Source organism: Poeciliopsis prolifica, unplaced genomic scaffold, assembly GCF_027474105.1.
Source record: "Poeciliopsis prolifica strain line A6 unplaced genomic scaffold, Auburn_PproV2 SCAFFOLD039, whole genome shotgun sequence".
Lineage (NCBI taxonomy): Eukaryota > Metazoa > Chordata > Actinopteri > Cyprinodontiformes > Poeciliidae > Poeciliopsis > Poeciliopsis prolifica.
In genome coordinates this window covers 4,545,315-4,563,159 of record NW_026562414.1, presented here as the reverse complement: position 1 = coordinate 4,563,159, position 17,845 = coordinate 4,545,315, and the positions used below count along the sequence as shown (strand labels likewise).

Genomic DNA, 17,845 nt, shown 5'->3' with positions numbered 1-17,845 from the left:
CAATTGATCATGACATGTTTTAACCTAAAACAATGAATAATAAATAAAAAAAAAAAACTATGATTCATCACAATGGACAGCCAATTTCAAAATTAAAGAAATATTAAAGATTTTAATTAAATTGAAGTGTGAAAGTATCTTTATCCAGCTGATATTTACCTTTATGCTGTAATAGAGGCTAAACAATATAATTGAAGCACTTTTTGCTTTTTTAAAATGATCTCAACCATAAAAATAATTTTTTTTAAAAAGAGAAAAACCTCATTAAAGTCACACATTATGGAACAAAACACGTCATTAGACACTCATTTGGTTTAATCGATCACATCTAAATCACAGGAACGACTAAGATGAGCAATAATTACACAATTACCCTTTTCCTTCAAAAATACTTTCAAATTAAAAGACTTTGATAAAGGAGCAAATGGCCAGCGGCTCACCGAAAGGTCATTGCTGCAAAGCTAATGAGCATTTCACTTTTTTCACATTACAACCATAAACTAAATCTTTTTATTGTGCTTTTCTTAACTGCCTCACAGAGTGGAGGGAAAATGAAGCGCGACTTTCTGTTATTTCTAACAGCTGAATTGAAGTCGAGCTGAGCTTCTGCCATCGTATCCGGATATTCGTCCTGCTCCTCAGGCCAAAACGTCTGAGCAGCAGGTCAAACTTTTTAAAAATGTATGGCAGAAGTTGCAACTGCTTTGCCATCTAAAGTTATGGAAAGGTAGCAGAGTGAGACGGCCGAACACGCGGCGCTGACGGTAAGTTATTCCCCCAGCAGCAGCGGCAGAAATAGTGATTTACTGCAGAGGCATAAACAAAATGGCTCCCTGCTCTGCACCTCCTAACCCGAGTGTCCACAACTCCTGGGAGGAAGACAAACATCGATCTGAGTTACAGCCGGAGTCCACGGAGAATCGCTGCGGTCGCTGCTCACACACACCCACGCAGCCTGCAGCTGAAAGTTTCCAAACTCTGCTGCCGTCCGGCACCATTTCTATTCACATTACAAAACATTAAGACTTTTTATCTTCAACATGTCGTCAATGTGGGAGAAACGTTCAGCTGTAAACCTTAAGAAGATTCATTTATATGCTTGGGAAAAATGGATTCAGTCAATTGAAGCTGCAGAATGTGACTAAAAAACTGTGACCATGTTGTAACAGTTCTGTATGGATCAGAGCCATTGCAGACGGGTAGATAAGGAGGAGAACATTTTCTGCCAAAAGTAGTCAAAAAAAAAATCAACTAAAATGTTCTAGAAAAAAAACATAAAAATTTCTGAACTGCCAAATTTTAAAGTTTGCTAGAATTTTTTCTTAATCTTTAGATTAATCTCAGAAATTTTGTTGACAAAACATGGAACTTTATGAACTACGAGATTTTTCAAAGCAAAATTTTGAAATCTTTAGATTAATATCAAAATTTTTTTAGAAAAAAACAAGTCGAAAATTTGCAAGAAAAAAAACTGAAATTGTTACATTTATCTCATACATTTTATAGAAAAAATGTGGAAAATTTTGAGTTTGAAAAGTCAAAAAAATAAAAAACTAGAAATATTTTAATTTATCTAAAGAAACGTGCAAATGTTGAAAAATTGCCAAAAAAAAGCTCAGAAATTTTCTAGAAAAAAACAAGGACATTTCTGAACAACAAAAGTTTTCTAAAAAAAAAACTAGAAAATTTCATTGTTCTTGGAGGAAATTTGCTTTCCTTTTTTTCTAACTTCTATGATACATCAAAATGTAATAATTTGACCAAATCTTTAAAAATGCAATAATATAAGTGAAGGACTGCAGCTTTAATCTGGACGTTTTTGTTAGAAAAACAAATTTCCAACCACGTTAAAAGCGGCTGCAACCCTGCAGTAACTTTGCGCTGAACGTTATGATTTTCTTTCTTTCTTCACTCAGTGCTTGTCGTCCCATGTAGGAATTAAAATGGCCTTAAATGAGTGACCTGGGGATGTTTAAAGGCCACATCAGGGTTGAAAACATCCACAAGCAGATTGCTCACTTTTGTTCTTTTGTTCACGTTTCGCTGCGGATGCACTAAATAAAACAAACAACAGATTAGTCCTTGACTTCAGACTTGCTTGCAGGAGCCTGGATATTTTATTCCAAGGACCTTTCGCGCTCGTTTGTCTCCAGTGGTGGGCGGTGTAGGTGGACCACGGCGCGCCTCTTGGCTCCAGCTGCCCACGCTTCATTACTTTCCCTCTGAGCTGTCTGCGCTCTCCGTTTCCTACAGTTTTCCTGGCCAATGCGGCAAACACGGGCTGACCAGATGGAGTGCAACGGGCTACCCAAGGTGAAATCACACCCTCGGCTCCGGTTCTCATGAGGGGAATCGGCTGACCCTCTCCAAGATGTACCTTTGTGTACCTTCAACCAAATCTTTGGATTTTAGACCTTTCCATCACAAACAGCGACTGAGCCAAATATATAAATATAATGCTTTAACTCTTGTAGTGCCAAGAAGAAAGTTTATTTTTCACAGAATGCACTGAGCTGTGTTGGCGCCAGAACTGAGCCCGGGGCAAAAACAATGTCGCCCAGCCAATTGGCAATAACGTATAACGCCGCAGTAGAGCTGGATTTAAAAAAAGAGTCAATTTCTGTGAAAACACCATCAAATTTTAGGATTAGACTAGGACTCTTTCTAGAAAAAAAAACAAAGAAATTCTTGAGTTTCAAAAATTTAAAATTAGCTCAAAAAAAAAAACTCCAGAACCTTGATATAAATCTCAGAAATCTTAAAAAAAATGTCAACCTTTGAAACTCTGACATGTTTTTTTTTTTTTTTACATTTTTTAAGCAAATTTTAAGAAATTTCCTTGTTTTTCTGAAAAACATTATTAATTGATTTTTCATAAATCAAAATATATTTTTTTGTGGAAATTCACTCCTTTTTGCACCAGATGCAAAAACGCAGCTAGCTTGCTAGCAATGGTATTAGCAGCTAGTTACCAGTAGCCTCAACACAAGGAAGATTTCTGTACACAACTCAAACTTTTACCTGGTTTCACATGAGAGACCTGAAGACATTCTGGCTGATATTGGTAATAATTCATCTATTGAGGATTTTTAATGTGATTGGAAGACATCTGTAGAGACTCAGAGCTCACCCAGGATGGCATAGTAGAAAGGGAACTGGGCAGGATCACTTGAGTACTGTGGGAAGGCGAAGAGACCGCCAGGTAGGAAGTTCCACAGCAGGTGATTCCTGGACACGTGAGACTCAACTCTGTCCTGAATGATCTGGAGGAGGGAGGAGAAGAAAACACAAGAAACAATAAAATAAACCAGGGTTTATTCAGGATAGAAACTGAAACGAAACCCGCCTGCAGATTTCAGGTAAAGAAGAAACAAAAGTGGGATAATTGGAGCTAAAAGGAATCACGAAATCTTACCAACTATTCTGATCCAGTTTTAAGTGCAAATATCTTCATACACTTAAAACAAAATAAGTAACTTTTCAACAAGATGTAGAACCTTGTTTTAAGTCAATAATTCCTGAATATTGGTGGAAAAGTTTTTAGTTCTGCTGGCGCTGTTGTCTAGCAGAACTAAAACAGCTTGCCTCTGACCTAGCAAGCTGGCGTTGCTAGGTCAGAGGCTTCTACAAATTTGCTGTAGTACTGACTGCTACAGGAGCTCTACAATATCTCTGAAGAATTTTGAATTTATGAGTTACAACATTTAATTTCCCTTTGGGGCCAATAAAGTATTTTGAAATGTTTTCAATAAACAAATTACTTAAATGAAGCTAATAATGCATAATATTTTTCAAGCTTGACTCCACCTTTCTTTGCAGAAAACACTCTTGTGTGCGAGTGCCAGGTTTGCTGCATGTGGGACGCCACAGTTATCAACAACGCTTCATTACTCCCGTTTAGCTTGGTGCCACGCGGCTCCGGGCTTCTTAGCACATCTGGCCGGCAGCACACTACTGTCAGCGGACATCTGTCTAATTTCATCCTCTGCTGGAGCCGGGCATTTGGAGAAGTCACCGAGGTCTTTGTTTGTGCAACAGAAAATCTGCCGCCTCAGAATCACCTTATTAATCTGTGTGTGCATGATAACCTCTGCTGTTGGAGTAGGTAAAATATCTAAAACGCTTCAAACAGCAAATCGATTGGCAGCTCTGACTGATGGCAAACAACAAAAACTGAGTTTTGTCATTTTAACAAAATGTTTCATCAATTTTTCAACACAAAACTTTTTTGTAATGAGGAGGTTTTGTTGTTTTAACAAAAAAAAAGTATTACGAGAAAGTTTTAACGTTTGTTATTACGTCAAAATTTCTTACGAGAAAGTTTTTTTAACAAGAAAATTTCTTATTACTGCAAGATTTTTCTCCTGACTGTATTTCTAAGCACTGACAGTTGAATATTATCTGTTAAATAATACTTAAAGTCAAAATAACTGCAAATTACCTTTGTGTTTCTGGAAAGTTTTAGTACAATTTTTGCATTTAATGATTAGAATTTTAAACTTAGAAATCTTAACAATTATGACCTTTTTCTTTTTTTTTTTTTTTTTTAGCAATAAGTGATTGATAAAATAAAAACTGGTACAGTGTGCAGTAGTGAGCATCTCTGTCTTTCTGAAGCCTATGTGTTTGGTGATAACAGAGAGGATTATTATTTAATGTGATGTTAGATCCAAACGGTCCCTGTGGAGAAACTAAGAACAGAAAGAGACGAAGGCTTCCAGAACCTCCCAACGAGGCGACTTCATTTTGTTCACTTCAAATGGTTACGTCATTCAATGAGGCGTCTAGTGGCTCTTAAGCCTCAAGAGGAGACATTTGGCTGCATGACACACACACGCACGCACACACACACACACACACACACACACACACACACACACACACACACACACACACACACACACACACACACACACACACACACACACACACACACACACACACACACATATGCACACACACACACGCACTCACACACACACACACACATACATATGCACACACACACACACGCACGCACACACATGCACACACACACACACACGCACTCACACACACACACACACATATGCACACACACACACGCACTCACACACACACACACACATACACACACATATGCACACACACATACACACACACACACACACACACACACACACACACACACACACATATGCACACACACACACACGCACTCACACACACACACACATACATATGCACACACACACACGCACTCACACCCATCCACACACACACACACACGCACTCACACACACACACACACACATATGCACACACACACACGCACTCACACACACACACACACATACACACACATATGCACACACACATACACACACACACACACATATGCACACACTCACACACACACTACAGCTTCTTGGATATCCAGAAAATCCGTCATTTCAGGAATTTCACATCTTGTATTTAGATCTCAGGCTGATTTCCTGTCCACTCACAGAAGGTAGAAGTTAACATGATTTGTTAAGTTATTTATTTATTCATTAGCATGCATGAATTGTATTAATTATATTGTCTCAGCTATCACTTTTCAGTCTGTTCGTTCTACTCCTGTGCCTTAAAATTGACCCAAATAGTTATTTGAATTGAACTGATATCAAATTGATAATAAATAGACACCTATGGGTGTCATCATCTGTAGCCTCACAATTATTCTGCAACTTTAGTTGCAGAATAAAATGAAATGAGGTTCCACAAATAAGTTGATCAGCTCTGATGATTTCACAAAAACAAAACAGTCTCAGTCTTTCCTGATGAAAACATAAATCTGAACTGACAAGAGTTAGAACTAAAGCTGCAGTTTGTAACTTTTATCAAAAAACATTTTTACATATTTGTTCAAACTGTCAGTGACAGTTTGATGTGAGAGATAATCTGTGAAAAGATTGATCTACTCTGAAGAAATACATTGACCATAAACAACCAATCATAGTCAGGAGGAGGGGCTTAGCGCTGTCAATCAACACTGTGAACGCACAGCTGAATGTGTAAACCATTTTACGTTACAGAAAAATTGTTTATCCAGACTGTGCTAGCTGTAGCGCAGCCCAGAGAAAGAGGGAAAGAAAATGAACAGGCCTACATAGAGGATGATTGACATCATTAAGACCCGCCTCCTGGCTCTGATTGGTTGTTTCTTGTTAGCATTCGGAGAAGATTCTGTCACAGATTCCCTGATTCATCCCTTACTGTCATAAACTGACATTTTCAATTAATATGTAGATTTTATATATATATATAAAAGTTACATTCTGCAGCTTTAAGAAAACTTTGACTATTCCTTGAAATAATCTGGTAGAGATGAGTTCAGATAGCTAAGTCTGCTGGAAATGTGTAAATATGTATTAAACACTTACAATTTTAAAATTTATTTTGAGATGAAAATGTTCCAAGGTTATTACCAGAACACTCTGTTTTACTTTACCTGTTGGTAAAAATGTAAACAAATAGGCAAATCAAAGCTGTGGAGCTGATCTTGGTTTTGTGTGATTATAAACGCTCATAAAATGATACATTCAGTTTTTGCTTTCTCCAGGCAGCTGAAACATTTTGGCAAACAGAGCAGCAACATGTTCAGCAGCAGAAGATAAGCAGGAGGAATCTCTGCAGAGCACTTTAAAAAATCCGGGTGTTCAGATAAAACAAGCAATTTTAAAGCTCAAGGTTTGACATTTAGCCGTGTGAAGAAGTGATGCAACATGACAACATGCACGCTCATTTTGATAACTCATTCGTTTAGGCAGCGGCAGCCATGAAAACGCATATCTTACTTTGGTCCAGACAGAAATAAGGAACACTGTGTGAATTTTTAACCTTTATGACTGAAAAACAAATGATTGTAGCTGAGAACACTGTAAAAAGACAACATTTCACCAAGTGATTTTGGTTTTACAGTGCAAAAATCTTAGTACACTTGAAATAAAAACAAAACTAATTTGCAAGCAATCTTTCAGAAATCTATATGAACTTTAAGTCAATAAAAAGTTCTAGTTTTGCTGGCAGATAACGTTTTCCCCATGTGAATTTAGCGCTTAATCAATATTAGGAAATTATTCATTTAAAACAAGCACTGAAAAAATGCATGTAAATTAGTTTAGTCTCATCTCAAGTTAATAAGATATTTGAAGTTGAAACCAGATCAAAAATACTTGGTAATATTTTGTGTTTTTGCAGTGAACCTGTACAACTTCTGTTTAATAAAGGAAGGTAAGAATAGAAAAAAAACACACAATCATTAGCAATGACTGTCTGCATCATCTGTGGAGAAATCTGATGGGATGTGAAGTCAGAACTAAGAATTGTTGGATTGTGAGGTGATGAGCTGCGCTGACTCAGATTTCCTCCACAGTCATAATTTTCATTGTTTACGTTCAGATTTACTGCATTTGGCTTCTTCTGGTGCAGAATTATTACGCAAATCTCACATCGATGACATAAAAGTCAGATGAAATGCGACATGACCGTTCAGATCGCAGACGCTTTGAAAATAATCAAATATGCATCTCATTTAATTCCACCGGTGGGGGTGGCATAGATCTGATTTTTGGAGGTTTAAAGGTCAGAATTGGGATGGAAAAAGCAGAAAAAAAATCAGATTTGACTCACATTTGCCTGCATTTAACGATACAAGCGTTTAATATCGTTGATATTGATAATTATTGATTTGTTTTTTTTCTTTAAATATTTGAAATGCAGCCAAACTGGTGGAGCGCCTTTTCCTGTTTCATCCACAGGTTTTATTTCACGCCGTTTTTTATTTTTTAGCAGTTATCAGGTACGGTGGAAAAACCTGAAACCGCTGCTGCGCCAGTTACTCAACAGTTTGCTGCTAGGTAACCAAAGAGTGAGAGAGTGAGTTGATTCCACCTTGCCAACTTAGCAAGCAAGAGAGAATGAGATCTAAAAACTTTCCTCAGATAAATCATCTATCAATATTGATGACGTGTCTATTGTGATATATATAGTTATTGATTTATTATACAGGCCTAAGATGAACCTGTTTGAACAAATACGCTATTTAACTAAATGCACCATCAAACCAACTGGATGAATTTCATTTTCTCTATTATCATTAATGCTTCCAACCCAACAGATCTTGAACAAGACAAAAATTCTCCAATTGTTTCTGCAGATCAGAGCAACTTCATACAATCGTCCTTTGAATGAAAACATAACTGTCATCTGGAGAAAGAAACTCTTGAGGCTTAACTTTCCAAGGTGATGCACAGCCGGCGGCAATGTACAGCACAGAACAAGATGTTTCAGTTTAGCTGATTATAGATGAAGCGCTTCTGACAACCCAAATCCACAAACTCTCATCTAAGACCATTTTCTGCAAGCTTACCTCCAGAGTGGTTAAGACTATTTTGGCTACAGAGGAGAAGTAGGCATCCCAGAGGAACTGAGTCTGCTGGCGGAGAGCCAGGATCCTGTCACGGCCCACGGATCGGGTAATGGAGGGAACCTGGAGCGAGAGCAGAGGAGGGCTGTTCACATGACAGTGGGATAGATTAAGTTAGATTTTAAACAACGTTGAGTGAAGGGTAAGAATCAGAGGGGGGTAAGAAGTGAGTAGACAGGTAGACAGGTGGAGGAAGCGTAGGTAATTTAGTGGAAAGCAGAAAAGATTAAAGAAAATTTCCCCCTCAGGATTGTCCCACCTCTAATTCCATCTTCTGTCCATCATTCTGGATTCACATTACAGTAAATACAGACGAGTCCATGCAAGGAGAATTTATTACTGGTTCACTTCAGAAAGGAGATTCTCAAAACTATTTGTTGAATCGTCACATCGTTGTGTCACATAAAAAAAGATTTTATAATTCCTTTACACAAGTAGAAAATACTTTTGACTCTCTTCTAAATTGTCCTGAACTGATAAATTGATCCCAGACTTAAAAGCTTGATTGACAGCGTCAAGACCCGCCCCCTGCCTCTGATTGGCTGTTTGTATTTAGCACTGGGAGAAGACAGAGGAATTCGATTTTTTTCTGTCTCATGCCACAACATAGTGACATTTTCAACAAATATGTGAAAATGTCACATTCAAGTGAAATACTGAAGCTTCAAAGAGTTGGCCCAATTTCTACTTTTTCTTATCTGTATAAAATGAAACAAGAACTTGTCATTCTGACATATTTTAGCTTTAAAATATGAACTGAGGATTTTAAGATGCAAACTGGCTTTTGAAGATATTTCATTGTGTTTTGCTGTTTATAAAAATTGTTGAAAATGATTCAAGAAATGCACCAAAGCGGACGAGGAAAAACTGCAAATGAAACGGCACTTATGAGCTCCTCATTTATTGAACTTCTTTTGAAAGCCTTCAACTGCTATTTGTCAGATGTTCCTGTTGAACAAATTCGCAGATTTCCTTTTCTTGTGTGTCACGCTGTGAAAAGCAGAAGAAACTATTTATTTTTCAATCTCCTGGAAAATCAACAGCAGCCTTCAAACTTGGAAAAGCAACAAGAAAACACATTTAAAGCACGAGAATCCCCAAACATCACAAACCATCCTCCTTATCTCCTCTAGTTATCAGGAAAATAGGAAGGCCTTCTCAGGTTACACGTCACATTTTCAAGAAACAAGAAGCAAAATTTCTCTGCAGCAAATTTCAAATCAAAGACTTTTTCCAAGAAGCCATTTTCTTAACATAGTTAAGTTTGCTGTGAGAAACTAAACTTACATGTTGGATTTAGTACCACTCAGTATGGAGTAAATGAAGCATCAATATTCATAATTGATGAAGCAAATCATCCTGACTTTCAATTTAACCCCTGACCTTTTGTATTTATGTACAACAAATTAGCATTTTTGTTACCACAAATTAAGTAGAAATACTTCAATTGAGAGACTGCGTTCATCTACATTTAGTATTATTATTATAGTACTGGGCAAAACTTCAACCACAGCAGACTGTTTCCACCGTGTAGAATATGTGTAGAATATGCATCAACAGGCATTACTGGGATACAGGCAGATATATGGTGGCTCTGCTAAAATGTAAATATTAGTTGCACTATAGCACATCAACATAGTATTTAGTGAAATTAAGTTATTTGGGTAAAAAAGGAGAGGAGATGGAACTGCTGTTCAAATAGTCTTCAAAATGAGAGCATGAATATAAACATCAAACTACTTGAATAATTATTGATGGTTGAAAACTATTATTCATCAGAAAGTTTATAAAAGAGGAAAGTTACAATTTATCTGGAAACCCTAATTTAGGGGAAGCGAAGAGCACTAACATTTTCAAAATTAGCAACAGCGCTAAAGCTCTAAATTAGTTCCACTTTTGGTGCATTAGCAGCAGGAGTGCCAAATAATTTTATTAGCAAATTAACAACCACTCACAAAACTGAAAGTCAACATTTAACAGAAACCGAAATACTGATTATGTCATTTAATTAAAGTATTTTCACTAAAAAGATTAGAATGCTTTGAAAGTTTGGGGCTCTTAGCTCACTTTTTCCTTAGCTACACTCAATAATCACACTTCTACTTATAATATAAAGACAAATAAATGTTTACATCAGAATGAGCATAAAGTGTGTGAGATTTCTGCTGGCGACTTGTCAGCTCTCAGCAGGCCGACATAAACATCACCAATCAAATCAGCTCCATTGTCTTCCCCTCCATTACCTCTAACTGTGTTTATGTTTCTCAGCAGGGGGATTTTTGTGTCTATCTGAATACCTGGGTGTTTTCCACATGCCTGGTCTCCATGGGAGAGGAAACAGACACACTACATATTAAACAGTCCAATATTTGAGCTCTCAGAGACGTAATTGAAAGTAATGAGATCCAACTCTCTCTGCAGGCGTTGGAGGATTGGAGCTTTGATGGACCGTTTGTGACTGCGTTCGCACCTGGAACCATTTACAGACCGACTGACAACATCTAACATTTGATTTGTATATTTCACTCCCGAATGTTATATGTGTTTTTAAAATAAACTTGAAATAAAGGCTGGTTATTCTTAGCTGGTTAAAAACAGCTAAAAGAAAGTTCATGGATTAGGATGTGTCATGTTATCTGTGCTAAAGCTGCAAGCTAATAACCAATTAATCAGCTCTTCATGTTTTCAAACTTCATGACAAAATGTTGGCTGATAGAAGTCGTGCAGTTCTTCGCTCAAAACAAACAGTTTTTGATGAATGAGTCTGATTTATAAGGAAAGCAGCCATGCTGGATCCTCGGATCAAGCATCATTTTTTCCCACCATGAACATTCAGACGTCGACGTACAAAAGGATCAAATCATTAACATATCAAAGGTGACCAAATATTAAAATAGCCTAGAAACGATTGTTCAGCAAAACTGAGATAAAACTAAATGACCAAATGCCCTGGAGCTCCAATGGGGTTGCTAGGTAACATGCACAGCTCTGCTGGGGTTGCTAGGTAACATGCACAGCTCTGCTGGGGTTGCTAGGTGACGGGACTGCGCCTGCTGATTTGTGGTGTTTCTAAAATCATTAATTAATCAGTAATTAATAAAAAATAAGTTAATATTTTTGACACCAAAATAATTAACTTAATAATAAAAAATGACTAGATTTTTTAAAAGTGCTTGGTTGTTTTTAAAAGCAGCTGAGACTCAAATGGAAGAATAAAAACATACAAAAGGTGAATTTTGCAACAGTGCTTCATATACAATTTGTCACCAGTGATACGTTTCTAATAATGTGTTTTCTGCCCTCTGCTTATGATTATGTTATTTCTGGAGAACAGCTGGTCAACACAACCAAACAATATTTTAAAGATTTTTCCAGTTTTTCTGTTGCTTGATTTAAAAAAACAACCTTTTCCAACGCACATAAATGGAGGTTTACATAATTCATAAAAGCTGAGAGTCTAACATTTACCTCTAATATAGAAACTGCATGGAGACAGATTCCCTTTCTCGCCACACTGCCAGCAGTATCTACTGTCCCCCAGGATTATTTGACAAATGAAAAGTAAAACTAAACCCTCAGGAAGAATTGTAATCTTTTAAGATGCAGCGCGCCTCGGCTGATACTTGCTTAAAAGTTACAAAAAAGTTATCATGACATCTGAAAGAAGACTGCAGATAAGATTGAGTTTGCACCCTGAGGCAGTCTGAAGATGTGTTTTTCAGATTTCTTCTCACACTTTCTTCACATAAAGCCTCTGATTGTTTGTAAAAGTGAACTCCTTTTACCAACCGCGCGCCGTCTCCTGAGAAACCCAGTACACTAAATGACATGGAGAACCGCAGCGGAGACGACAATTCAGGCTTCACTTTTCAGCTCTAAAACTTCTTGTATTTTAGAGTCAAATGTGAGGTCACGCAGAGGTCAATCTGCAGCAGAATGGCTGACAAAGAAATGGCCCAGTCAAGAAACAATTGCTGGCAATCGCCAATAAACTGAAGCAGTTTTGGAAAGAGTGAACTTCTCCTAAATATAGGTCGGAAGATATCATTCACTGAAAGAAAAGCATAACAGGATATAAAGACCAATGAAGATAAAAGGAAAGAAAATGGCTACGGAGGAATAAATTCCTTGACATTTTGACATTAATTTCACATATTTCCAAGAAAGAACTTGGATATTCTCTGCAGAAAAGTTGTGAATTTGCTAGAAAAAAGTCAAATTTTTATGTCTAACTTTATTATTTCACTAAATTGTGTTGTTTATATATTTATTAATTTAATTTATTGATAGGAAATCATTAAATTAAATGATTAAAGAGTAAATGATTAAACAGTGAAAGTATTCTAATCTTTTAATGTTTAAATCTGTATTTTCTGGTCCTTATTTGTTGCTTTTGTATTAATTTTTTAGATATCTGTAAATGTAAATGAAGTGTGCAATAAATAAAATGAATTATCATTATGACGCACTGGAATAAATAAATAAATTCTTACAATTTCTTTCTTTTATTAATGGAAAAATGAACTAAATGTGTTTTTGTTAGAACAAATAAAGCATCTTGTACAGAAGCTGCTAAACTACCAGAGGATGTTTGATTTCTATTGAAACTTTCCCATTATCTGCAACCTGAACAAAGAGCGCGCAGCAGTCACATGTTTAATTTCCTTTTATTTGTGAGAAAATGTCAGGATTTGTTTGGAGAAGATTTCTCCTTTTATCTCTGCATCTATATTTTCATTTATTGAAAACTTGACATTTCTGCAGAACATGAATTAATGGCAGAATATGTGTTTTTCCTCAAACTTAATTATAAGTGTGTCTCAGTCTCTGTCAGAACACACTTAACCAACAATTAGCAGGAGGGAATGTAAAAAAAAAAAGAAAGTACTGGTGCATTAAGGAAGCTTTTATTAATGCCTCATGTCTGAAAAGTCCAGACTTATAACACAGACCATGCTATTTTTTTATATATCTCATCGCATTTTGGATCTTCTTGTAAAGTGTAGATTGAAGACAGGAAGCAAAGACCCTCTAATTAAAAGGCAGACACTTTTAGTTTGAAATTCCCAAAATACAAACAAGCACACGTCTGTTTGGCCGTCCAGATGGTGCGAAAGGTCGCCCAGGTGACGCGCGGCGATACATAGCGTAATTAGAAAGTCTAAATATCACTGCAGCTGCCATTAAAGGGAACAGAAGGTGTTCCATTTGTAGAGAAATGCATCGCTGGTATAAATAGCTCCGGGTGTGAGTGTAAATGATTATACTTGATATGGCACTTGTGATAATAATGTGATTATCACAAGAGCCATCACGAGATAAAATAATGTTTAATAAAGACCCCCATGAACAGAGGCGGGTTTGGAAAACTTGGCTTTTAACTCTTAGCTTCACATTTTTCAGTTTCTACAGGAGTTACATCCAATAGTTACATAAAAACAACAACTGTCAACTCAGTTTACACATTTTTGTTGTAATTTGTTCGTAAAAGCAGTAGGAAAATACATGCTCACTGATTTTAATTTGAGTTTAAATATTGTTTCATATTCTTTCCTAAAATATCAGGGAGGTTAAATTTTATAAATTCTAAACACATAAGAAAAAAAAAAAGTAAATTTTCTATGATTAAAGACAAATTTATGATATTAAAACTGTGGCATTGTTAGGATGTCAGCCTCTTTTGGAGATTGATTTGATTCTATTATTCTGTGATAGTTATTTTTGATTAGATCAGTCTTGTTCACTCATATACTAGTAACCTGTTGCAATGAACCCTCGCTATAAGGCGGTTAATCTTTCACGACCTCCCGGATGTTGTGCAGTTTTTTTCCCACAGTGCATTGTGTTCTGCGTCCTGATTGGCTAAACAGTCTGCACAATAACGTCACGGTATTTAAACTTATGTAATACAGCTTGGCAAATATTTTTGCCCAGAAGAAAAAAGAGCAACAGCAACTACTGATAACTATGTTATTCTCTCAAAAAAACACACCTGCACCACAAGAGTCAGAGGAAAAAGCTGCGGCGGCGGAGGGGCGGAGTAACGGGTTCATTTCAGAATGCAACCCTCGCAAAAAAATGAGGGTTCACTGTATATAAGTGACAAAGCATTACAGTTTGAACAGTTGACACAGTTTGGGATATGTGCCTCTTCTGTCCATCACTATGTCCTATTAAACAATTTACGTTGTTTTAAAAAATCTAATCTTCTGCTTCCTGAGTCCTTTAGCAGTGAATCAACAATGTGAAATTTTATTTTCATATTACTAAGATTCCTAGTTAACTTGTTTCTCTGAATCAGATCATTCCTGCACCGTCTCATCTTCCCTGCAGTCGTATTTCCCTGCCTGATGTTTCCCTACATCATACATAGTGACCTATTCCATCCAGTGTCTCCGATTCTATGTTGAGAAATTACCGGCTGCTTGTTTTTCGGCAGGCTTTGAAGTGGCACCTTGGTGGCTTTGATGTCCATCATGGCGGAGGGGGAGGAGTTCTGATAGCTGTGATGTGTTTGTATTGTTTGCATTTCTTCACACTGACTTCGCCCCATTTTGGCTGCAGATGGCGGCCATTTTGAGGAAAAATTGCCCTGTTTGTTGCAGTTATTTGAATATATTTTTCTCTCTCCTCAATATTTACAGATTCTCTAGTTTTAATATCCTCTTTGCACACTTTTTATCTCTTTTTGTGCTATGGCAGTCAAGCATTTCCACATCATCTGTTTCCACGGTTTTACCTGCAGCAGCAGTCTCTCGTCTCCGATGATGGCGGCTTTCCTCCAGTCGATGACTTCGGAGAACGGCGGCTCCCAGCCGTTACTCAAAATAACCGGGATGCAGGCCGCCTGCAAAAACCAGCAACACAAACAGGAACGTCCTAATAAGACTGGAAATCACATATTTGAAATAAATTGCTCATTATAATGAGAAACATTTCTGACACTTGAAGGGAAACAAAAACCGTCTCTCCATTCAGGCTGTTTATTAAACACACTGAGGAGAAGTAATGAATTCTTCTTTCAAAGGGCAGTTTTTATTTTGTCATCAAGGAAAGAAATACAGAGTGGAGATGATTTTATTTTAAAACTGTTGACATGATTTCACAGCAGAGGGAAGGAAACGAGTTTCTGTGACACATAAAAGTCCTAGCAGCTGACTTTTATGTGGGGAGGGATCAGCTTTTAGTGTTTTTCTTTCCTGCACTCAGGGCTTTTTTCATCCTCTTTGATTGCTTTCTTCTGATGAGACACTTTGAATGCATTTCAACTAAGTTTCCCTCAAACAAATGGAGTTGCCAGGAAGATTAAAGACAAAATGAATTGCGTTTATTTATTTTCCAGTAAGCCCCCGATATTTGAAAGAGTCATTTTGCTGGGCTTAATTCATTAGCAGCAGTTTTCATCGCTCTCTGAGCTGCTGAGTGTTACATTCATTTTATAAAGAGATTCTTAAAAGTCTGTTGCTAATGAAGAAGAGATTGGTCTATTTATAGCCCTGTTAAATTGTGTTTAAATGGATTTTCTGATCCTTCTTTGGATATGCATGTTTTTTTCAAATATTCAGTGCCTCATCTGAAAAAATCTTGATAATTTTCAGCTAAATGTTAAGACAGGGAATAAATTAACAGCCACAGAGCTCACTTCTAGTTATAAGTGTTAGTTTTAACAGAAATACTTTGAAATTATCACTTATTAGTGCAACTGATATTATTGAATGAAGTTACATTATTAATGGAAAGAAGGTTTGAGGTTGTTTAGGTTTTATTTTGTAAATCTAAACAAGTTTAAGCATTCGTTTACAGTCTGGGATTCAAGTCAGACTTAGATGACAAAATAGAATAATAATAATCATAACAATGGGTCTGAGACGCAGCAGAAAGAGTCAAGCTTAAAAATGAAAAAGCCTAAGCCTGATATTTCTGTTGAAAGTTCAGGTTTCAGTGGATTCTTAATCAAGTGAGATTGAGAGATTAAAGGAGATTCACCAAATGCCGAGTTCGTGATCGATGATCCGCCTCAGAAACGGTTTCATTACTTTGACTTTGGTGGTTTCTTTTTCTTGTCGTTTCACATTTATTCTCACAACTCTCTGTTCAGCTCGCAGTTTTTGAAACCCTTAAATATCTTAAGTTGTTTCTCATAAACCTTTAAAGGGAACGTATTACGCGAAGTTCACATTTGGCATGTTATTGCATTTCCTCTTGGGTTTCAACTGTTTCTCAAAACAAATAAAATTAAATAAAATCACCCAGTCGGTTTTTGGTAAGCTAATTTTTTTTAGCGGTTTCAAAAACCAACAGAAAGTCTGCTAGACCGTTACCTAGCAACCCCAGTGGAAACTCCGCTAGACTGTTACCTAGCAACCCCAGTGGAAACTCAGCTAGACCGTTACCTAGCAACCCCAGTGGAAACTCCGCTAGACCGTTACCTAGCAACTGCACAGGCGTTCACCCAAAAACTGTTGCTCTATGTTGAAAAGTAGAACTACTTGTACATATTTTTACTGAAATGAAAGTAAAAAGTCATCCAAGAAATTACTCAAGTAAAAAAGTATTTGGTAAAAAGTATTATTTAAAAATTACAGACGGACCAAAATATACAGTTAAGTGAAACTTTTAAGAATGAAACTGACAATAATTTATGTAAGAAAAAACTACAATCAGACAAAATAATTTTTTTCCAAATAAATGTTTTTCAATAAAAAATTAATTGAAAGAGTTTTCAATAAGAGACAGACTACAGGTCTGTGTCTGGAGGATTTTTGTTTAAAACTTGTTTTTCAAAATCCAGAAATTTTACTCAAGTAAGAGTAGAGATACTTTATAATAAAATTACTCAAGTAGAAGTAAAAAGTACAGTAAAAATATTCCTAAATGTAAATGTGATCAAAAAAAGTTAATCGGGTAAATGTAACTGAGTAAATGTAACTAGTTACTACCCAACTACTGTATGTCTAGAAATCCAAGCTCCACTGCATTTGTACCATCCAGAAACCACTTGCTACATTCTAGTTGGTTGTGCAGGATGCTCTACTAATGCTTTTCAAGGATGCACGATTGTGTAATTCTGCATCTGTTTGCAGACGTTTTGACGTTTGAGTTTAAATGTTGAGTGGGGGGTTGTGTTTAAAGAAGCTTCATAGGTCAGCTTTGGTTTTTTAGATGTTGCCAGAAAATGTGTAGTGTGTATATTTGGTTCACTATTCAAGACTGAACAGATATTCATGAAGCTTAATTAAAATTTTTGTATGCATAAGTTTAATTTTAAATTAATAAAACGAAACACTAATGCACTAATCTCTCATACGCAGAGTTTGGTTATTTTTAAAAGAGTGTATAAAGCCAAACTTAAATGTAAAAGATGTCTAAACAAATGGAAAATCCAACAGAAAACAT

The 17,845-nt window shown here is 36.5% G+C and overlaps 1 protein-coding gene across 3 annotated transcripts in view; it reads right to left on the bottom strand.

Moving 5' to 3' along the window:
* The window catches only part of LOC129375284 (exostosin-1), a 188,843-nt gene that overhangs the window by 18,922 nt on the left and 152,076 nt on the right, over positions 1-17,845 (bottom strand). For all 3 annotated transcript variants that reach the window (XM_055054268.1, XM_055054270.1, XM_055054269.1), the window contains 3 exons: positions 15,189-15,296; positions 8,393-8,512; positions 3,131-3,263 (listed from right to left, as the gene is read on the bottom strand). In XM_055054268.1, the coding sequence (XP_054910243.1) occupies positions 3,131-3,263; positions 8,393-8,512; positions 15,189-15,296 (361 nt within the window). The remainder of the gene's footprint in view (positions 1-3,130; positions 3,264-8,392; positions 8,513-15,188; positions 15,297-17,845) is intronic.